Raw genomic sequence first — 21,398 nt, 5'->3', positions numbered from 1 at the left:
TCTTATTAACCGGACAGGTGCAGTTTTAACATCTCTTTTTCCTTCTGTGCTAAATGATCTGCTTGGAAGTAATCTTAAGTAAACTCCTGATCTCGAGAGATTGTAACCATGATTTTTCAATTTTCAACCAAGTCATTTAATGTTTTTACAGTTCGAACCATTTCAGTTCTTCTCCTATCATCAGAAGCAGACATCATGGCAATATCTACAATTGCTTTTATTAAACTGTCCTGATCACAGGCTAGTGGTCGACCTTTTGATACTGAATTTTTAATTCCACACAACTTTTTTCTAATATCTGGATCTAATGTTTCTATAGCTTTTTTTCTTTTTAGTCTGGTTGCTGTTTGGCGTTCAGTGGCTTTTTGACGAAGTACAAGATCTCGGTTTTTTTCTACCAAAAGTTTTTGCTTTTGCCCTAGTATTTGGTAGTCTTCTTGTGACAACAAGTTGCAATTTCTTTTTTCAGTGAGATATGCAATATCTTTTTGTAAAATAAAAATTTCATTTTTTAACTGATCTTGTTTCGGGGCTTGTTTTGTTACAACTTTTGAGAAATTGGAATTTTCTTTTTCACACTATTCACTTGTTGTAATTGATGGGGTCGCGTCAGTCACGGCATCAAAAGTAATTTTAGATTCAACCGCACGCTTTTTTGGTGTATTCGGTACTTGGTTCGGTAATTTTGTCCAGTAAGATAAAATACCAACTTTATTTTGGAGTTCAATTTGTTTTAGCTCTTTTAACTTTTTTTCAACTTCTACATTTAATTCGGATAATGTTTTACTCTTTGTTTTAATCTCAGACCAGATTTTATTTGTTTCTTCTTGAGACTTTTGCTTTGGTTTGTTTGCAAATGCTTTCAAATATCCTTCATAAATAGATTTATAAAGTTTTTCTTTTTCACTAGACATTTTTAATCTATAACAACATCAATAACAAGAAATTAATTTTCCTTACAACTATTATGTTAAATAAGTATATAATAAAGATATTATTAATAATAACATTATTAATAGTACAACTATTTAATAGTAGTACTAAAATTTTATATCATAGTAACTAAATAACTTAACATATAATAAAAATGATAACGTAACTAAAGTAGTTCGACAAATTCATTAGAGTGACACAAAACATTAAAAGTAATAATAACAATAACATTAAAAATTAAAGTATTGTAAAACTAAAACATTTATAGATCAAATGACAATCAAGAATAATATTTATGTTTAAAGATCAAATTTTAAAAAACTATTAATACTAAAATTTTTAGTATCTTTATACAAATATTCTTTAAAAATTAAAATTAGATTTTTAACGGTAACTTAAATTGCTTTTAAATAATCGCCCACTATCTGGTTTTTCTTTGTTTGTAGAATCAAAATTTCTTTTTATGTCTGCAATTACCACAAGTAACTTAAAAAAAAGCTAATTTAATTTTTTTATTTTCATTTGTTATGACTCCGTTAAACAATAAATGCTAGCTTGTGAAGTCATTGCATAGCATTTTTCTTGAAAATTTTCGTATTGTATATAATTATCTCGGAGCTCGCAATTTTAAAAAATTACGCAGTGATAAAAAATTACGCAGTGATAAAAAATTTGGTTTAAAAAGTTATTTATCACATCACACTGTAGCAAACCACTCCCTCCCCCATGTGATATTTTGTGACACTTTCCAATACCCCCTCCCCCCCTAAGACTGTCACAAATTATTTGAACAGCCCCAAAGACCTAAAAGGAACATTTGTACAAAATATAGAAGTTTCACAATAACCTGCCGGAAGAAGTCGTATCTCTACTGGATCAACGATTCCTTTACCATTTTTTCCGAGTCCTTTTCTAAATTAAAAATAAAATAAAAAGTAAAATACAGAAAAGAAAAAAAAAAAAGACAAAAAAAGTAAGGTGCAAAAATAAATTACCCAAATATGTAACCCATTTTCATCATAAGCTTTGAGCCAATACCCTAAAAATGACAAATTGTTGAATGTAAATAGCAATACAACATGTCTTAATATAAAGGGCAAATATCATTAATGATAAGAATTATCACTCAAAACTACCCGAGTATGTTGCTCCCATTCAGCCATCGGACCATTCATTGAAACTCGTTTGTAGGTTAAAGGTTCATCAGATAAATCTTCAAAAGATTCGTCATCAGAACTTTCAGTAGAACTGGAACCTAAATGTAACAGTAGATAAGCAACATAAGTTTTATGTAACATATACAACATTATATAAAATATAAAAAATGTTAACATATATAACATTATATAACATATATAAAATATTTGGATTAAAGTCTAAACATTGTTAAACTCAAAGATTGTAAAGTCTCTAATAACTCCAATAAAGTATAACAATAGTGTATAATACAAAAATAAGTATAAAAATAATGTATAATACAAAATTATGTATAAAAATAATGTATGCTACAATTCATTTAAAAATTTTTTAAATAAAATAAAAGAATTAAAATTTGTTTGATTCTTAATTCATTTAAAATTAAGAATCAAACAAATTTTAATTCTTTTATGAAAACGAAATTTTTTTAGAATAATATAAGATTTTTTAAATTATTTTAGCTCTCCGGTTTTGGTATTTGTAAATATGCTATTCAGGAGTCAATTAAAAACCTTACTAAAAAAAAAGTCAATAGTGATGGTGACAGTATAAAATCTTCATTGTATTTCTTTGTATTGTAAATACTTTTTTCTTATGTAATTAGCAAATGATATTTCTGGTAAACATAATTCTATTTATAGAAGAAAGATTTTACAAAGACGAAACACTGTAATAAAAATGTACTACTAAATGTAAAACTATGACAGTTTTTTTTTTTGCTAACTACTTCTGGATCAGAAATGGGATAAACAATATGTTGTATTTTGGTTATTATTTATGTTATAAACAATTTGTTGTATTTTGGTTATTATTTACGAGATAAACAATTTGTTGTATTTTGAATATTATTAATGTGATAAACAATTTGTTGTATCTTGGTTATTATTTATGTGATAAACAATATGTTGTATTTTGGTTATTATATATTATAATTTAGTACATTCAAAATTATTGTTGCTATGAAAGGTTTCATTAAAATTTGTCTTAATATAGTTGACCTCAGTTTACTATTTGAAATTGCACAAAAGTTAATATCAAGTACTTTAAAAAAAAAAATGAAATGACTTCATATAAAAACATGCAAGTTGCAGGGTAAAGCATAAGTGGTGATGACGTTTATCTGATTAGATAATCTAGTGGTTAGTGCTGATCCTTTTTGAAATGCTAGTAATAATAGAAATCTGGTCTTCATATAAAAATGGTTTTTAAAAGATAAAAAGATCTTTTAATTTCTGATATAAATATCCCTGAAAAACATTTCAACATTAAAATAATATTTGGAAAAACTAAAAAAAAAAGCAACTCAACAAAGTATGTGACATAAAGCTTAACTTTACTTTTTGACACTACTCATTGGTTTTTGCATTTGTCTTTTTGTAGCAATTCTATGCAACTCTTCCTGTTAACTCCTAATGAGGGTGCAGATCTAAAACTTAGTTTCCCTAATTGTTTCAATCTATCTTTTACAAATATTTGTGGTCTTTGAAGTAACTTTTCATTTGTAGAATATTACTTCTTACAAAATTCACTTACCTGCACTTTGCAAACTTTAATTCTATGACAAATGCTGTGAATGTTAATAGCTATTATTCTTTGATTCACAAAGCAATAGCCACACGCTTGGCCAACAGCCACACGCTTGGCCAACAGCCACATGCTTGGCCAATAGCAACACGCTTGGCCAAGGCATATGGTTATGTTTCAATTCATGAAATCAGATTAGAATCCACTGACCATTGAGAGGTGCTTCCAAATAATACCTTTTCACTCAATCATCTTTCTCTTTTTTCTTTGTTGTTATCCACTGTCTCAAGACTGTACTCTTTAAATGTTTTTCGATAGAATTGACGAAGCCATCTCTGTCTTTATCCATCAGCCACTGCAGCTCATTATCAAAACAACCCCTGATCATTTACCTTCATTATTTAATTTATGCATCTGAACCTAACTTGTGCTCAGTTTCTCCTTGTTCACCTTTAGATGGTTTTTAGCTCACTTCTAGGTTGTTCTCAACTTGCTATAATCTCTCTTTTATTTTGTACTTTTTCTTAAAATCCTGTTATTACACTTCTTATTAATAACTAAACATTGATTAAGTGATTAAGTGAAAACATTGATTAAGATTCTTTTTTATAATTTGCTTCATATTGGTCCTTGGGAAATCTGTTGAAAATTAAGTCTCCTTTATAACCTCTTGGGTTCAGACAGGCAAACTTTTATTTCTTCTCATCAATTTTAATTCAAGCCTCACTCTAATACATAGTTTTCTCTTGTGCAGCTGCTATTTCTAATTGTAAACATCTTTTCCATAAGAACAACTCTCTTGAGAACAAATATTTTGTTATAATTGCAAGAGAAAAAAGATATTCAAAAAAAAAAAAAAATTCAGATGCTAAAAAAAAAGAAAGTGCTGTCGTTATTCTAAGATTACTAAATATTTTATCTCACATTTATCTTAGAAAATAGATTCTAGAGATTTTGGAAAATTTTTAACAATGTTATTAATAAATGGAAGTCTAATATTCTATCTTTCTGATCTTACTACCTCTCACAAGGAACTATTTGCAAAGAACCTATAATTCATCTCTTGAACCTAATGAACGCACTCTTCCTGTCATCCCAGAGAGATAGAATATACCACTGTTAGAGATCGAAATCATACCTGTTTCTGTTATTTTTACTTCTACTCCTCATGATCTAGACAATAGTCTAACAATAGTTATAATAATTAAGGCCAGGTCAGGTTATCCTGCTACTGGTAGCATGTAACCCAGTACAACCTTTATGCCCTGTTGCCTTGAAGGATACGCTTTTTTAGGTAAAGGCTAGCAGAAGCCAACTCTGACTTAAAATACCCCCTGGCTAAAGGCTCTTGGTTTAGTAAAGACTAGAGATAGTGTCTCAATAAAAATACTCATCTTGGACAGACATTAAATGCATCTGGCTACAGTCTTGTAGAAGGCCTTCGAGGCAAAGACTTAGGGGATAAACAGATTCTATTTGTTGACCAGCTTTGCACCCCTTCTCTATCTGCTAGGCTGGTGTAGATATATTTATAATATATTGTTTCAAGTTTAAGATGTTGAATGCTGGATCTTCTTGACTTAATGCATGGGTTTTGCTTGTATCTCTGTTTTTGGTACATGTGGGTACAGCTCTAAAACTCAGTTTAATGGTTCTGAGGCCAGCTGGTAGCCAGGTTTCCCAAACTCTTTGGTAGCTCTCAGAGAGGTTGATTCCATCAACAGCTGTAAAGTATCAGAGTATTAACAGTGCCATGTGGTGCATGCATGGTGCCCCTGTTTATACTTTTGGTGTGCATTGTCGAGGCCACATTTGGAGCCCTTTGTTATGGCTGAGGGTTTATTAATAGTAATGAGGCAATTGCTTGGACTATTAAATAGTGTACTGAGTACTATCTGTGCTTTGAGTCAAGTTCTTTAACAAATTTAAAAATGACTAAAGTACCAAAAACTATAAAACACAAAAAACCATCGTCATCACCAAGTTTTCTAAATTTATCATTTACTAATATTCGTGGCTTTCAAAATAACTTTTCTTTACTTCAAATAAAAAGTTTTTTAATATAAAACTAAATTTTTTAAAACTTTGTTGTATAGGCAGGTTTTGGCGCTTAACCATCCCTATATAAACGATATATATATAAACAAATATGTTATTTGTTTATATATATTGTTTATAAAATGTAAAAAATCCAATTATATAACGTTTTATTCAGGATATAAGTAAACTTTTCTAATAATTACAAGTCTTTTTTGCTCAAGATGTTTTGTTTTGATTTTTTGTATGTATGTTATTATATCTAAAAAAATTGACAAGATTGAAAAAACGCAAAACATATTGTCTCATCCAAGTGGAAAATTTGAAACTTCAATTTTAGATATGCCCCTTTCTTGATAATTTTTGACCCTCTCTTGATAATTTCTGATTGCTAAAATTGTCATCTGCTTCTTAAACCATTAAAAATGGTAGATGCAGCTTTTTCGTAAATTGTTGAAGCCACAATTTTTTTGTGTATGTGACGTCACTTTATGGCCAAAAACTAGAAAAACAAACTAGAAATAAGATTTTATTTAAATTAAAAAAAACAACTCCTTTTATTAAAGATATATGGAACATATTTTTATGGGATATATTCTAATAAAGACAAAAACTATTTATTTATTACTATTGTAATAAATACAATCTCTGATCCGTGAAATGATATATCTGTACCAGTTTTATATATTTTTATGCAATTGTATGCAACATAATTAAAATGAATCAAAAAATGCAAGATAAATGCAAAAGGAAACTTGATGCATAAAGGTTTATTTTGCCACAAACCGACATCAATGTGCAAAATTTTTTTGGCTTAACTTTTAAATAGCGTTTAACATTATTCTTTAGTTTACAATCTCATAATCATAAGAATGAACTTTTTTTTTTTTTTTTTTTAGTTTTAGTGGTCTAAGATCTTCTTAATTACACTTGAATAGCGTAAATGGTTTGAGCATAACTTTAAAATTTTATTTGAAATTTTAGAAATCTTTTTTGCTATACTATTATTTTTTTGCTATAAATATATAAGCAAGATTGAAAAAATTTCAAAATTTATTACGCTAAAGGGAGGTCTTAAACACCCAAAACAAAACTGATGACAGCACGCTTAACCACTGAGCTATCAATGAAATACATTTAGCAGAAAAACAAACGTAGTTATAAGTCTCTTATAAGCTCTATGCGGAAAAGACATGTTAAGTTTTTTGCTCTTGAATGTTTTTTTTAGAATAAATTGTTTTACTAAAAAATATTGAAGTAAATAAGGAATAGGTATATAAATAATCGAAGTGGAATAGATATGGATAGAAATAGTAGGTTTGGTAAAGACCTGTATTTAACGAATCCGGAAAGCTAGGATATATAAAAAAAAGTATAGAAAAGTTCGGTTTGGACTTACAAAGACCTGGATTTTTACGGATCTGATCTCAGCTCGTCTACTAGAAATTCTTGTAAAAAGGTTATGTTTAATGCCAAAGCACGCTATTTTCAGGTCATGAAATCTTGTATATCATTTTAATATTGGGCTCTCAGGACTTCTGGAGAATCTTTAACAGTATCTATAATAAGGGCAAGTCTGTTATTCCACCTCTCTTAAATGGTTCAGATTTTGTCACCTCATCTTAAGACAAAGCTAAATTGTTTGCTAAGAACATCAATATCATCTCTTAATTCCACTAGTCATGTTCTACCTAATAAAGTTGATAAACAGGTTGACTAGCATTGCTTGATTTTTGTATCACTCCAGCTTTTGTATCTTAAATCATTTCCTGCTTAGACTCTTCTACAGCTTGTGGCCCGGACAACATACCTGTTATAGCCTTGCAGAAGTGTTCTCTGGAGCTGTCATCTATACTTTCAAAACAATTTAACAAGTGCTTATCAGAGTCTTGTTTTCTATCAGTGGCATCTATTATCCCTATTTTCAAAAATTCTGGATAATGATCGCTATATATTATTGCCGAACTTAATAGTGATAGTAGTAGTGTTAGTGCTTATTCAAGCGTGTTGACATTGAGCCCTTGGCAGCCACTGCAACCGAGGTAGTGGTGAGAAAGAGTAGCAGCACTTTGTTGGAATTTATGGAATATATGGAACATATTTTTATGGGATATATTCTAATAAAGACAAAAACTATTTATTTATTACTATTGTAATAAATACAATCTCTGATCCGTGAAATGATATATCTGTACCAGTTTTATATATTTTTATGCAATTGATTGCAACATAATTAAAATTAATCAAAAAATGCAAGATAAATGCAAAAGGAAACTTGACGCATAAAGATTTATTTTGCCACAAACCGAAGTCAATTCGCAAAATTTTTTTGGCTTAACTTTTAGATTAGCGTTTAATATTATTCTTTAGTTTTTAAATATAACCATAAGAATGAACTTTTTTTTTATGACTATGTTTAGTGGTCTAAGATCTTCTTAGTTCCATTTGTATAGCGTTACATACAAATGCCTGTAAGTGTAAACGTCTTTAGCATATGTTGAGTTTGCAGGCATTATATGGAATAATCGCGTATAATATGTCTATAAAATGAGAAAACTTTAAAATTTTATTTTAAATTTTAGAAATCTTTTTTGCTACATTATTATCTAGATATGTATAGAAATGGTAGGCTTGATAAAGACCCATATTTTAAGGATCCGCAAAACTAGGATATATAAGGAAAAAGTACAGAAAAGTTTGGTTTGGAATAGACTTACAAAGACCTGTATTTTTATGGGTCCGAACTCAGCTAGTCTAAATAAATGTTTCGTCTAACTACCATCCCATTGTCCTCTTACTATTATAAGTAAGGTTTTTAAACAAATTAAATTAACAAACACTTAATCTCTTATCTTGAAACTAATAACTTACTTTCTGATTATCAATATGGATTTTGGTCTACTAGTCCTACTGCTGATTTGTTAACGGTAATAACCAATAGATTTTATCATGCATTAGATAGATGTGGTAAGGTTAAGGTTATCGCTCTTGACATTTCTAAAGCTTTTGATAAAGTTTGGCATGCTGGTCTTCTCCATAAGCTTTCTTTTTAAGATGTATCATGTAACATCTTTAAGATTATTGAATTCTTTACTTACCAATTGTAGTATAAAAGTTGTCCTTGATGGATAGCACTTTTCCTAATATTCTGAAACTTCAGGGGCTGCTCAAGGTTCTATCCTTAGCCTAAACTCTTTTTAATATGGCTGTGTTTAATATTGTTCCAACACCGGATCCCAAAGTAAAATGGCTATTATTCCGACATGCATGCGCGTACAACCAATTTTTTTTTATTAGACAATTTTACTTAAAATTCTTGTTAAATTTAACTTTATAATTTTTTTATACAAATTAAATTATTTTATAAACTCAATTTAAATAAATATTAAAATACTTTTCTTTTGTTTTAAAGAATACCTGCCCAAACCTAAACCCTCAGTAGATGTATATACACTCCACTGCGCCTATGTCTATTTAAGTCAGTCAATGCATGTACACGCTTCTGCGTCTATGTCTATCTAAGTCTGTATTTACACTTCACAGTGCCTATCCCTATTTAAGTCAGTATACTTCACTGTGACTACATTTAAATAAGACAATTTATGTATGCATTGATGCACTTATTCTACGAAACTTTGAAAGATGAAAATAATAAATAAATATAACTATAAATAAACAACAACAGTTAAAATACATAAATCTACTTAGAAATAAAACATTAAAATTAAAAATTTCAAATTCAAACTGCAACCCCAACAGCCGTGCCTCAAACCAAGAAGATTTTAACACCCATTGCACTGCATCAATATGTTAATCAAACAAAAAATTAAAGTATATAATCATTTTTTGCCTACAAATAAGAGTTTTATTAAATAAACCTTATTTGTACACAAGTGCAAATAATGGCTTCATTTAAAAAAAGCAAAAATCATTTTATTTTATTATTTTGGCTAAAAAACTTGATTAGCAATTGTTGGAAAATCAGCCATTTTATTTTGGGATCTCGTGTCGGAACAATAACCACAGCCTTTTAATATACATCATAACAACCTCCTGGAAATTCTCACATTTAAGGAAGGCATTGTTTGCTGATGATACTACTGTTTATTCTTGTCTTGATAAGAAGCCAACACTCTCTGATTGCTTGGAGGGGGCTCATTTCTGCTACAGCATGGGCCTCTCAGTGGCTGGTGAACTTTAACTCAGATAAAACTCAATTTTTTTTTGTCATCACAATAATCTAAATCTTTCTATATTTATGAATGGTAATGTACTCAATAAGTCATCTACCCTTTGTCTTCTAGGTTTAATTCTTGTTTCCGATCTTTCTTGAAAACCTTATATTAAATCCATTGCAAAACTAGCATCTGCTAAAGTTGCATCTCTTTACCGTGCTCACCACTTTCTTACTCCGGACTCTACTCTTAACCTCTATAAATCTCATATCCGTCCTTGTATGGAATACTGTTGCCATATCTCGGGCGGATCTTCCAATAATGCCTTTTCTCTTTTAGACAAGATGCAAAAACGCATTGTTAACATAGTTGGATCTGCTCTTGCAGTCAACCTCCAACCATTATCACATGGTCATAAAGTTGCTTCTCTTTTTCTTTTCTACTAATACTATAATAGGCACTGCTCAAAAGAGCTAGCGTCTTTTGTGCCATCTACTAAAATCCATTCTTGTGTTACTCGTCATTCAATTAAGTCTCATCTTTTTACTGTGACAAAAATTCTTATTTGTCTAGTTTTTTTACTCAAACATCAGTGTTTTGGAATTCCCTCACATCGTTTGATTTCTTGATTCATATAATTTCTAATCTTTCAAGCTGTCTGTTAACCATTATCTTGCTCTACATATTTCTTGTTTTCTTTTCCAGTAACTTGCAACTCGAATAGTGGTTGCTTGCAGCTTTATTGAAAGTGAAAAAAAAAAAATTCTTCTTCAGACATTAAAACTTCAGACTTTAACACATTTAATTAAATGAATCTATGAAGTGTAAATTAAGTGCTAAATAAATCAACCTTATCTTCATGTTTTCCTGGCTCACACAATAAACAGTTTTTTAAGTCTACTGTTTTAAGTCTAAACGTTTTCTTATTCATTAAAAATATATTTTGTTTTCTGGTAACTCCCAATTTAAATAGTGGATGCTTGCAGTGTTTTTGGAAGTAAGCTAGTTTAAAAAATATTCATTCAGATTCTAGCAAAAATATCTACAAGGAGCAGTAGAATTAATTAAAACTTGCACATAAATACCTCTAAATTATTTAGTAAATCAAAACCCCTCCTCAGAATTTCTTGGAGAACACTCAACCATGTAACTGATAACATTAAGCAGTTTTTGCTGAATATTTAAATAAATATAAGCGAAATATATGACCAATTACAAACAGTATAGACTGACCAGCATTTTAATTAAACTTTGATTTGAAGTTAGATTAGATTAGTTTTGGAGAGATTATAAAGAAACATTAAAATTAACATTAGTTCTAAATTTGAATTTAGGACGTGGCATTACTTTAAAGCCAAAACTTCATACCCTGTTTAATCATAAAGCCAAATTCTGCAAATAAAAAAAAAACTGGCTTAAAAGTTTATTTAATCAGGAGAAAGTGTACACATCTTTTTCTTAACTTCACCATGAAACCATTACATGGTGTTTTCTAATAACACCATACATAATACAAAAAACAGAATGCTTTTATAACAAAAAGCATCTTTTGTTGACATCTTTTAGTAATTTAAATCAAGATAAAATAAATTGCAATTTTTTTTATTTACTCAGATATTAACTTCTCAACCAACATCTGGCATTGATTATCAAGAATAGTTTTTCACTAATAGCAGGAATTTTTATTTATTTAGTAGAAACCAAGTCTTATATTTCAATTTTTAACAAGTAGAAAACAAGTCTTATATTTCTTAAAGCATCAAAAAAGTCATTTTATTATATAAGAGATGCTATACTATCATATACTCAATATCTAATTTTTCATTTTAACAAGAATCTACATACATGTTTTTTTTTTTTTTTTATACCTAAAAACTACAAAATTGTTAAAATATGTTTTCAGTTTATTTTTCAATATTTAAAGTAATTTTTATTTTGGTGCTAAAATTTATTTATAACAGTTCAATGTAGAATTTATAAAATTTCCTTTATGTTGTGTAGACAATGAAAAATTTTATAATATAAAAGTTCAAAAGTACCTTTTTTATGATTTGCAAAATTATTTATTAATATAAAATTTAATTTAAAAATAATTTACCAGTTGGGAAAATTGAGTGAAAATCAAGTATAAATGTTTTTTCCTTGTCATATGCATCAAATGATACAGTAGCTTGATCATCATGAACTTCTCTGTGAAGTAATTGAAGTAGTTACTACAAGATTTTAAAAACACATAAAACAGAATTAAAAAAATGTTTTACCTAACAGTGGCCTTATACCAGATATCATCTTCATATTTAGCTAAGCACTTGTTACCAGTAGAAAGAATACTAAAAAAGAGAAGCTATGATGTTTACTTTATCATAAACAAATTAAGTTTAATATGATAAATAAAAATAAACCTAAAATCAGGTTCTTCATATTCCACGAGATCTTCAAGATTCACAAGATAACCATGGGAATACCTTAATTCAAAAGTTATTAAAAAGTAAATATAATATGCTTAAACATTTTAGTTTCAACCATAAAATAAACAAATAAAAAAAATCATAATGCCAAATTAATTTTAAAGTAAATATTTTTTGGTAACAAACTGTTTAATTCTACCTACAATCTTGATTAAAAGTGCATTTGTCATCCATGAAATACTTGCAGGGTAACATTGACTTTTGAATCGGATTTAAAAAAAGTACACGAATCTAAATTAATAATTGTAAAATGATATGAAATAGAACTAAACAAATATATAAAGAAACTCAAAAAACAGCTTTATAGAATAATGTACCTTTTACACTATGCCATATTGTAGGAAATAAAAGAGTGGTGATACCCATTACTATTAATCATTGTTTTCAAACTCTGCTTAATATTTTAACTTATAGTTTTTTGTGCCAAAGTCTTGACTTACTGGAGATAACTTTTAGTATGTTTTGATTTTTAACTTTTAAAAAATGTAATTTCGTCATATTTTTTTAATATAAAATTCTTTTACATTTAAAAAATATGAATATGTGGAGAATTCAAAATCCTTCTCTGTTTGGCCAGGACTTTTGCGCTCATCCACACGCCTGCCAAAAACGCGCTTGCCAAAAAATAAAAGCTCTTTTTTTTTAAATTGCAACAAATTCTTTTTGTTCATCTTACTACTAATACTTTTATGAAAAATTATGAAAACACTTTTATGTTATTATTATTGTTATTTAATACTTATGTTATTTTATGAATTACTTTATTAAGAATTTAAACGAAACGCTTGTTTTCTGCTTTTATTTTAATTATCATCATCATTATATAATAGAAGAGTGCTAATGCTCACTTGTGAGCATTTTCACAGAACTTGTAGCAGTCATTAAACCTGAGTTCATGGTGAGAAAGAGCTTAGCACTTCTTTTATTTAAAAAAAATGTTGCTAAACATAACTTATGTATATTTAAAAATATGCAAATGGCAAAGTCTATGTTAAGTTTTAAAGTTTTACTTTGCAAGTTTTTTTTACAAAAAAGTTGATTACGTTTAGGAAAAATGGATATACAATAGTATCTAATAGATGCGTATGTAAAATAAGTTTGTAATAAATAATCTTTTTTAGTTAAACACATAATTTTAAAATCTTAAATGCATAATATTTTTTTTAATCAATATTTTGAATGAAATCAAAAATAAAAAGTTTCAAATTTGATTTAATGATATGAAAATTTAATGATTTTATTATTTCCTATGCAAGATTTGTTGCTCATTATAAGTTAAATTGTAATACTTTAATTAACCTTATTTTATTGTCTATTATATTGGTGACTTTAAATTTTACTAAAAATTTCATTTTCCATTTTTAGTTAAATTAATTCATGATACTAACGGTTCTCAGTAACTAATTTTTAAGATCCTTATCTTCAAGATACCTTATATTACAGCTGAGATCCTTATCTTCAAGATACCTTATATTACAGCTGAGTTCCTTATCTTCAAGATACCTTATATTACAGCTGAGTTCCTTATCTTCAAGATACTTTATCTTGAAGATAAGGTATCTTGAAGATGAAATAAAATAAAAGCAATTGCTTTTTTTAGTTCCACCCGGCCTATTAAAACACAGAATTAAAATATCACAAAAAGTTAGTACAGATAATAGTCTAGAATATGTAAACAGATAAATATCTACATCAAGTTTAGTTTCATTAAAAAATTAAAGTGTAATGTTTGTTTCATTCTTTTTAATATAGTTAATCCTATAAATATATCTCATATATCTCATTTTTAATAAATGTTTAAAAAGTTTAAAAAGCAAGAGAGTAAATAATTGTCAAAGTTTATTAAATGTCTTTTATGTTTAACTAAAAAAGATTATTTATTACAAACTTATTTTACATACGCATCTATTACATACTATTGTATATCCATTTTTCCTAAACGAAATCAGCTTTTTTGTAAAAAAAACTTGCAAAGTAAAACTTTAAAACTTAACATAGACTTTGCCATTTGCATATTTTTAAATATACATAAGTTATGTTTAGCAACATTTTTTTTAAATAAAAGAAGTGCTAAGCTCTTTCTTACCATGAACTCAGGTTTAATGACTGCCACAAGTTCTGTGAAAATGCTCACAAGTGAGCATTAGCACTCTTCTATTATATAATGATGATGATAATCAAAATAAAAGCAGAAAACAAGCGTTTCGTTTAAATTCTTAATAAAGTAATTCATAAAATAACATAAGTATTAAATAACAATAATAATAACATAAAAGTGTTTTCATAATTTTTCATAAAAGTATTAGTAGTAAGATGAACAAAAAGAATTTGTTGCAATTTAAAAAAAAAGAGCTTTTATTTTTTGGCAAGCGCGTTTTTATGTGGTCACTGAAGTTTTAGCAGGCATGTGGATAAGCGCTAAAAGACTTGAGCGCAAAAGTTCTGGCCAAACAGAGAAGGATTGAATACTCCACATATTCATATTTTTTTTAATGTAAAAGAATTTTATATTAAAAAAAATATGATGAAATTACATTTTCAAAAAATTGAAAATCAAAACATTCTAAAAGTTATCTTCAGTAAGTCAAGACCTTGGCATAAAAAACTATAAGTTAAAATATTAGGCAGAGTTTGAAAACAATGATTAATAGTAATGGGTATCACCACTCTTTTATTTCCTACAATATGGCATAGTGTAATATATATATATATATATATATATATATATATATATATATATATATATATATATATATATATATATATATATATATACATATATATATATATATATATATATATATATATATATATATATATATATATATATATATATATATATATTAGGGTGTCCCAAAAACACACTTTTTTTAAAATTTCAATGTGCTCTCAACTGATCCCCATTCTATAGGTCCTAAATAGCTACCAAAATCTTTTTTTTAATTTTTTAATGACTAGAAGTGATAGATGTAAATTCTGAGTTTTACGGTTTTGTACACTTATGTGTATTTACTAAAAAATAGCGCTATCTAGTATTTCAATATGTTTTAATATGATGTAGTAATTAGTACACAAATAATTCCCATAGGATATTATTAAAGAATAAGATCATTCCCTATGAACATTGTTAGAGATTGATATTTTTCCCTCTGAACAATATTATTAGTTCGTATAATTCCCCATGGATTGGTTCACAAATAACTCCATTTAGAAATTTTTTTTGAAGGAAAAAATTTCTAAATGCAATTATTTGTGCACGAAGCAATTCTAATTTGTGCACGAAGAAATTCTCGTGTAAACGGTTATAAAAGCCGTAACGGTAAACTTAGATAAAATATTATACGAGAGGGAATAACGACTTCATAGATTTTTGATGCAAGTGTAACATTTAGTATAAATTTAGTTAAACAACTGATTATTTCGAAATTCATTAAAAATGGGTAGAACAGCTAAAAAAAAGAAGACGATAGGACAGAATAAGATAAAACGGAAAAATACAGAAAGGTTGAGGTATATTTACCTATTGAAGTACCCACTGAGGGAGTTACCTCAGAGACAGCTTCCATCTAATGGTGATATTCTTAGATACTATCAATTTATCCTTCGCGAGTCACAAGTTAAATACAAGCCCACTTCTACTAATGTTGGTTGCAAATTGAAATTGAAATCCAAGGATCTTGTTTGTGAAAATGGTGTTTGTACAGATCCTGATAGTTCTTGCTCGGTATCTAGGATTAAAAAAATTTGGGATAATGCTGGGTTTGGCAAGAAATTTGTAATTTGTGGGTACAATATAAAGACTAAAATCATTAAACTTAATTTAAAATACAAGAAATTGATTAAATTGTCTTCTCTAAACTGGAACAGCAGTCTTGATAAGCAATCAAAGTTAGAGAAAGATTTTCTCACAGAATCCTATCAGCTTTCTGACATCTCGACTAAGAATTTTAAAAAAGATATTCTTGCTGATAGATTGAGAACAGATGATGCCAAGCTGGAAGATATAAAGTAAGTTCATTAAATAACACTTTTTTTAGTAGTGAGATTTTTTTTCCAATTAAAAGTAACTTAAGTAATACCATATTATTTCCTTTAAAATATTTACATTTAATCTTTACATGGTTTGGTCATCTTCCAAGAAAAACTAGAACAATTATTAATTTATTTATAAATGGCTTAATAGATTTAAATATTTCTTAGTTTTTATGAAGACCAGAAGTTACATAGGAAAGGATATATGGAAACAAAAGTTGATGAAGACTACAGTAGAAGAGTACTGGATGCAAACAGGAGAAAGAACAAGCTAGATAAGTTGAGAGAGAAAGAATTAGAGAGACAGAAAAACTTAAAAGATGTCGATGATGTTTTGTTGTCACACGACTCCATGACAGAAGAGATTCAATTCAGCAGTGAGGAAGAAAAGTCAAACGAGGACTGTGAAATCAGTGAGGAAGATGATTTCCTGGGTAACGGTCGGAAACGCAGGTATAGTATTATTTTAATAACATAGTTGTAATTTTCACAAGCTAAAGCTGTTTTATTGAAAAGTATATAATTATAAATAGGTAGAAAAATATTATAAAATGATACCTAGGTACAATTCTGGAGATACAATAAATCTAGCAGTGAATGTTGAAAAGCTCATTGAATGTACTGCTGTTCCAGCAACAAGGTTCAATGTTAGTGTACGACCTCATCTGGCAATTTTAAGTGAAGTATTTAAAGCTCGAGGTATAGAAATTAATGATATACCGCTTTCAAGAAGCACACTTCATAGAAAAAAGTTCAAATATGTAGAACTTGAAGGAGACTCGGAGTGGATTTCAATATCTAATCATCTTAAAGGCCGACGGCTTATTCTTCATTTTGATACAAAACTGTTGGAACAAATTACCACTGGGCTTAACATTATCCAAAAATTTAAGCGACTTGCAGTCTCAGTGAGTTCCCCGAATGACGATACCATGGAAGACCATCTTTTAGGTGTTGTTCAATGTCCCTCTTCAAAGGGAGTTGACCAAGTGCACAATCTTTTAGAATATTACGGATGTACAAAGCAGATCATTGGTATATGCTGTGATACAACTGCAAGCAATACAGGCGGAGTAAATGGAGCTGTCCAAATTCTTACAGATATTTTGAAATTACCAATTTTGTGGATAATGTGTAGGAGACACATATATGAAGTACATGTATCTCACTATATGGCTGCCCTTACTGGTGAGAAAACTAAAGGTCCAAGAAGAGCTCTTTATGTCAAGCTAAAGAACAAGTGGCCTGAAATCTGTGAGAAAGTGAATGAAGTGAAAAATTTATGTAAATTGGACTGGCAAAGAGATGATCTGAAGATTGGCTCTGTTCTTCGCACTGTTGCAGAGGAAGCTAAGACATTTTTGACTAATGCAACTACTGATATAGTGTTTTCAAGGAATGATTATGGTATAGTTTGTAAGCTTGCCTCCTTCTTCCTTGGAGTGGAAGTACAAGATTTTAAGTTCCATCAACCTGGCGCCTGCCATGAGGCAAGGTTTTTAGCAGATGCGATCTACATCCTGACTCTTTATATGACTAAAGATATCAGTAATATTTTGACAGAAAAAGAAGTGCTGCAGTTGAAGGATGCAAGTTTGTTCATTGCAATTTGCTATGTTCCATGGTTTTTAAAAAGTTTTTTAGGATTTCTGGCTCCCTACAATGATTTGAAAGCTATCCAGACAGCCTATGCATTGAGAAAAGTTAGTAAGAATATTGGAAATGCTTTGCTTCTCAGCATGGGACGCCATACGTGGTACTTAACTCCGCAACTCTGTGTTTTGTCCCTTGGGGATAAAGAAGTTCCTTCTGAAACAAAGCTAAGAATGCTGTTAGCTCTGATTGAGTTTGAAGAGCCAAATGAATTTCAGCGTTGTAAACCATCAAATGTACAAATTGGAGAGACCACAGAGCTACCTGAGTTGATTTCCGAGCAAAGCTACCTTCTCTTCAAACATTTTAAAATATCAAGAGCAAGTATAAAAGAATGGCTTAATAATAGTCTTAATACTATAGATGTTTTTAACCATCCTCAGTTGCTAGATTTTATTGCATGGATCAAAAACATATCTGTTGTAAATGATGGTGCAGAAAGAAACATTAAGCTCATTAAAGATTTTCTTTCAGCTACTAGAGATGAAGATCACCTTCAAAATGTACTTTTTGTAGTTAAAAAGTCTAGAAAAAACTTGACTAAGACTATGACTAAAAAGGAGCTTGGGAACTGTTCAAAAAGTTGTATTTTTTGAGAAATGTTTCACCGCAATAAAATCTTAAATTTGCTAATAAATATTAGTTTTCATGTATTTTTTTTTTGTATTTTCATATTTATAAATATAATCTATCAAGTTAAAAAGTAGAAAACAATTGGAAATGATTTATACGCATCTAATTGTTTTGTTTTAATTTTCTAAAATGTGTTTTCTATTAATGTTAAGCTAGCTTAACATTAAAACAGTAAAACTCAGATTTTACATCTAGCACTTCCTGTCAAAATAAAATCGTCAAATTTTTTTTAGTACTTATTTAGGTCACATAGAATGGGAATCAGTAGAGAGCTTTTTTTTTTTTTTGGGACACCCTAATATATATATATATATATATATATATATATATATATATATATATATATATATATATATATATATATATATATATATATATATATATATATATATATATCAACCCTCGGAATTAGGAAAAATGAGGTCGGCAATAATTCGTCAACCTCAATCTATTTGAGGTCGGCAATAAGTATTTGATAGAAAGGTGTGACCATAAAACCTAGAAAGGAGGTTGGCAATTTTTTGCCGACCTCAAACACTTTCAGGTCAGCAGTTAGACCCTAATTCCGAGGGTTGATATATATATATATATATATATATATATATATATATATATATATATATATATATATATATATATATATATATATATATATCATGGTTGCATTTTATAAAAAAAAATTCAAAATATAAATTGTTTTAAAAAACCGTAAAGAAGTTAAATATTTTATGTTAAAAAATCATAGTTTTTATGCAATTAAACCCAATATTAACCTTTATTTCTAAGTTTTTTATACAATTTTGTTTCTTTTAAGACCCAACATGATATACTTTAAAAAAAATATTTTTTGATAATATTAGGGACTAAAGCTGTGGCTAGACTACCCCACACCCCCAATAAAGGAGGGGGGGGGCTTTTTTCAAAATTTAAATAGATATTGTTAAATTCTTTTTTCAATGCAAATCTTTAATCACATTGTTGCTACTAATAAATAAAAATACATTTTTTAATATTTACTAAAATATCAGTGCTAAAAGTGAAAAAAAATAATTTGTTTTGACGCAAAATAAGGAAAACGATTTAACAAGCTCTAAGTCCCAATATTTTAAAGAATGCAAACTTAAGAGTAATGACATCAGTAGAACCGCAAATGAAAAACCATTAAAAAGTATATCGCCTAGAGAAATATATTTTTATATTTGTGATTTATATGTTTGTGAAATCACAAATTGTGATAAATAAATTTGATTTATTATTTATTTGTGAGTTTAAGTAAAGAACAATTTATTGTCTAAAACAAAATTGATGTTTTTATATTCTTTTAACATTTTTTTCCTTGCTTGCATTTTCTGATTTTCAGTTAGAAGTGGTTTTATTTATTTTTTTACGATATTTAGTGTTAGTTCTTTTATTTAAAATCTTTGAAACTTTGATGACATTTGAAACATAACTTTGATGACATTTGAAACATAACTTTGATGACATTTGAAACATTACTTTGTTGACATTTGAAACATAACTTTGATGACATTTTAGCTTTCTGACAATGTAATTTTGGGCCATTGCAATGATCAAACTTTTTTTGAATACATTGAATTTTAGCTTTTAATGCAAATATAACAGGTCTACCACAATATATTTTTCTTTCCAATAATCTGTTAGTTTCAATAGACTTAATCTTATACCCAAGAGCTATAAAATGGTTTTTTTTAATCTAGATTTTTTCCCCAAAACTTGCATAAATCGTTTTTAACGTTTTCATATTTTGTCATTGTTTAAAAATTATTAAATAATAATTTAAAAAAAATTTATTTTTTAAAATACAATTTAAGCACGGCTTCAAAATGAGACTATTACAAACCTCCTTGTATATTTCTTTGCAGAGATAACTTAACATTAATTTCAGTTCAATAATTTATTCATAACCCATTATATTATTACTTTTTTGATTTAGTAATATGAAATAAAAATATTAATTGTATTAATTAAATCAAAGACATGGTTTTTAAAAAAATAAATGTGAACTGTTTGAAATCTGTAATACTTACTGTATGAACTTTATCATTTTTAGATTTATTTATTTTGCATATTTAGTTTTTTACTATGTAATGTTTAGCATGAAAAAAGTGAAAAGCGGTGCCCTTAAGAGAAGAGGAAAAGCTCCAGCTAGGGAGGAAATCATACAATACCCAAAACTAACATATACTTTAAAAACAGAAGTTCAGGCTGGCAGCGTTTTAATAGTAATAGAATCTACTAACAATTCTGAATGTCAATATTTGGATTGTAAAGTAGAGCCAGACAGGTTAATCTGTGAGACTATATCAAATCCCACATGATTGCCACAACAATCCTTATGATTGGCCTAATGACATTTCCAACGCAGAGATGTGACATTGTTAAACGTGGTTTCAAGAAGATTAAAATTCATTTTTTATACAATTCAGAAAGAAAACAATTTTTAGTGAAATAATATAACCCCAAAATGAACAACAAAGAAACCTTTGAACGGACATGGCATGTATATTCTTTAAAAAGCTATAAAGTGTTTTGTTTCTGTTGCAAACTTTTTGGGATAACATCTTCCCCGTTCCAACAAGGAATGAATATATGGGAAGGCTTATCAAAAAAACTTAAAGAACACAAAACATGCAGTGCACATTTCAAGTGCTTCAAACTGGAACCTTTGGAAAAGAGCTTTTAGAATGACATTCTTAACATTCTCGACCTGTCGAGGTCAATCTTA

General features: G+C 28.4%; 1 protein-coding gene across 3 annotated transcripts in view; it reads right to left on the bottom strand.

The window, feature by feature from the left end:
• LOC100199446 (zinc finger CCCH-type with G patch domain-containing protein) overlaps positions 1 to 21,398 on the bottom strand; it is a 48,909-nt gene that overhangs the window by 4,368 nt on the left and 23,143 nt on the right. For all 3 annotated transcript variants that reach the window (XM_065791012.1, XM_065791010.1, XM_065791011.1), the window contains 7 exons: positions 12,474 to 12,565; positions 12,269 to 12,331; positions 12,128 to 12,196; positions 11,965 to 12,056; positions 2,070 to 2,188; positions 1,929 to 1,972; positions 1,781 to 1,845 (listed from right to left, as the gene is read on the bottom strand). In XM_065791012.1, the coding sequence (XP_065647084.1) occupies positions 1,781 to 1,845; positions 1,929 to 1,972; positions 2,070 to 2,188; positions 11,965 to 12,056; positions 12,128 to 12,196; positions 12,269 to 12,331; positions 12,474 to 12,565 (544 nt within the window). The remainder of the gene's footprint in view (positions 1 to 1,780; positions 1,846 to 1,928; positions 1,973 to 2,069; positions 2,189 to 11,964; positions 12,057 to 12,127; positions 12,197 to 12,268; positions 12,332 to 12,473; positions 12,566 to 21,398) is intronic.

The sequence above is a fragment of the Hydra vulgaris genome, chromosome 02, assembly GCF_038396675.1.
Source record: "Hydra vulgaris chromosome 02, alternate assembly HydraT2T_AEP".
NCBI lineage: Eukaryota > Metazoa > Cnidaria > Hydrozoa > Anthoathecata > Hydridae > Hydra > Hydra vulgaris.
The sequence above is the reverse complement of the archived record's forward strand: the minus strand, read 5'-3'. Positions and strand labels throughout refer to the sequence as shown.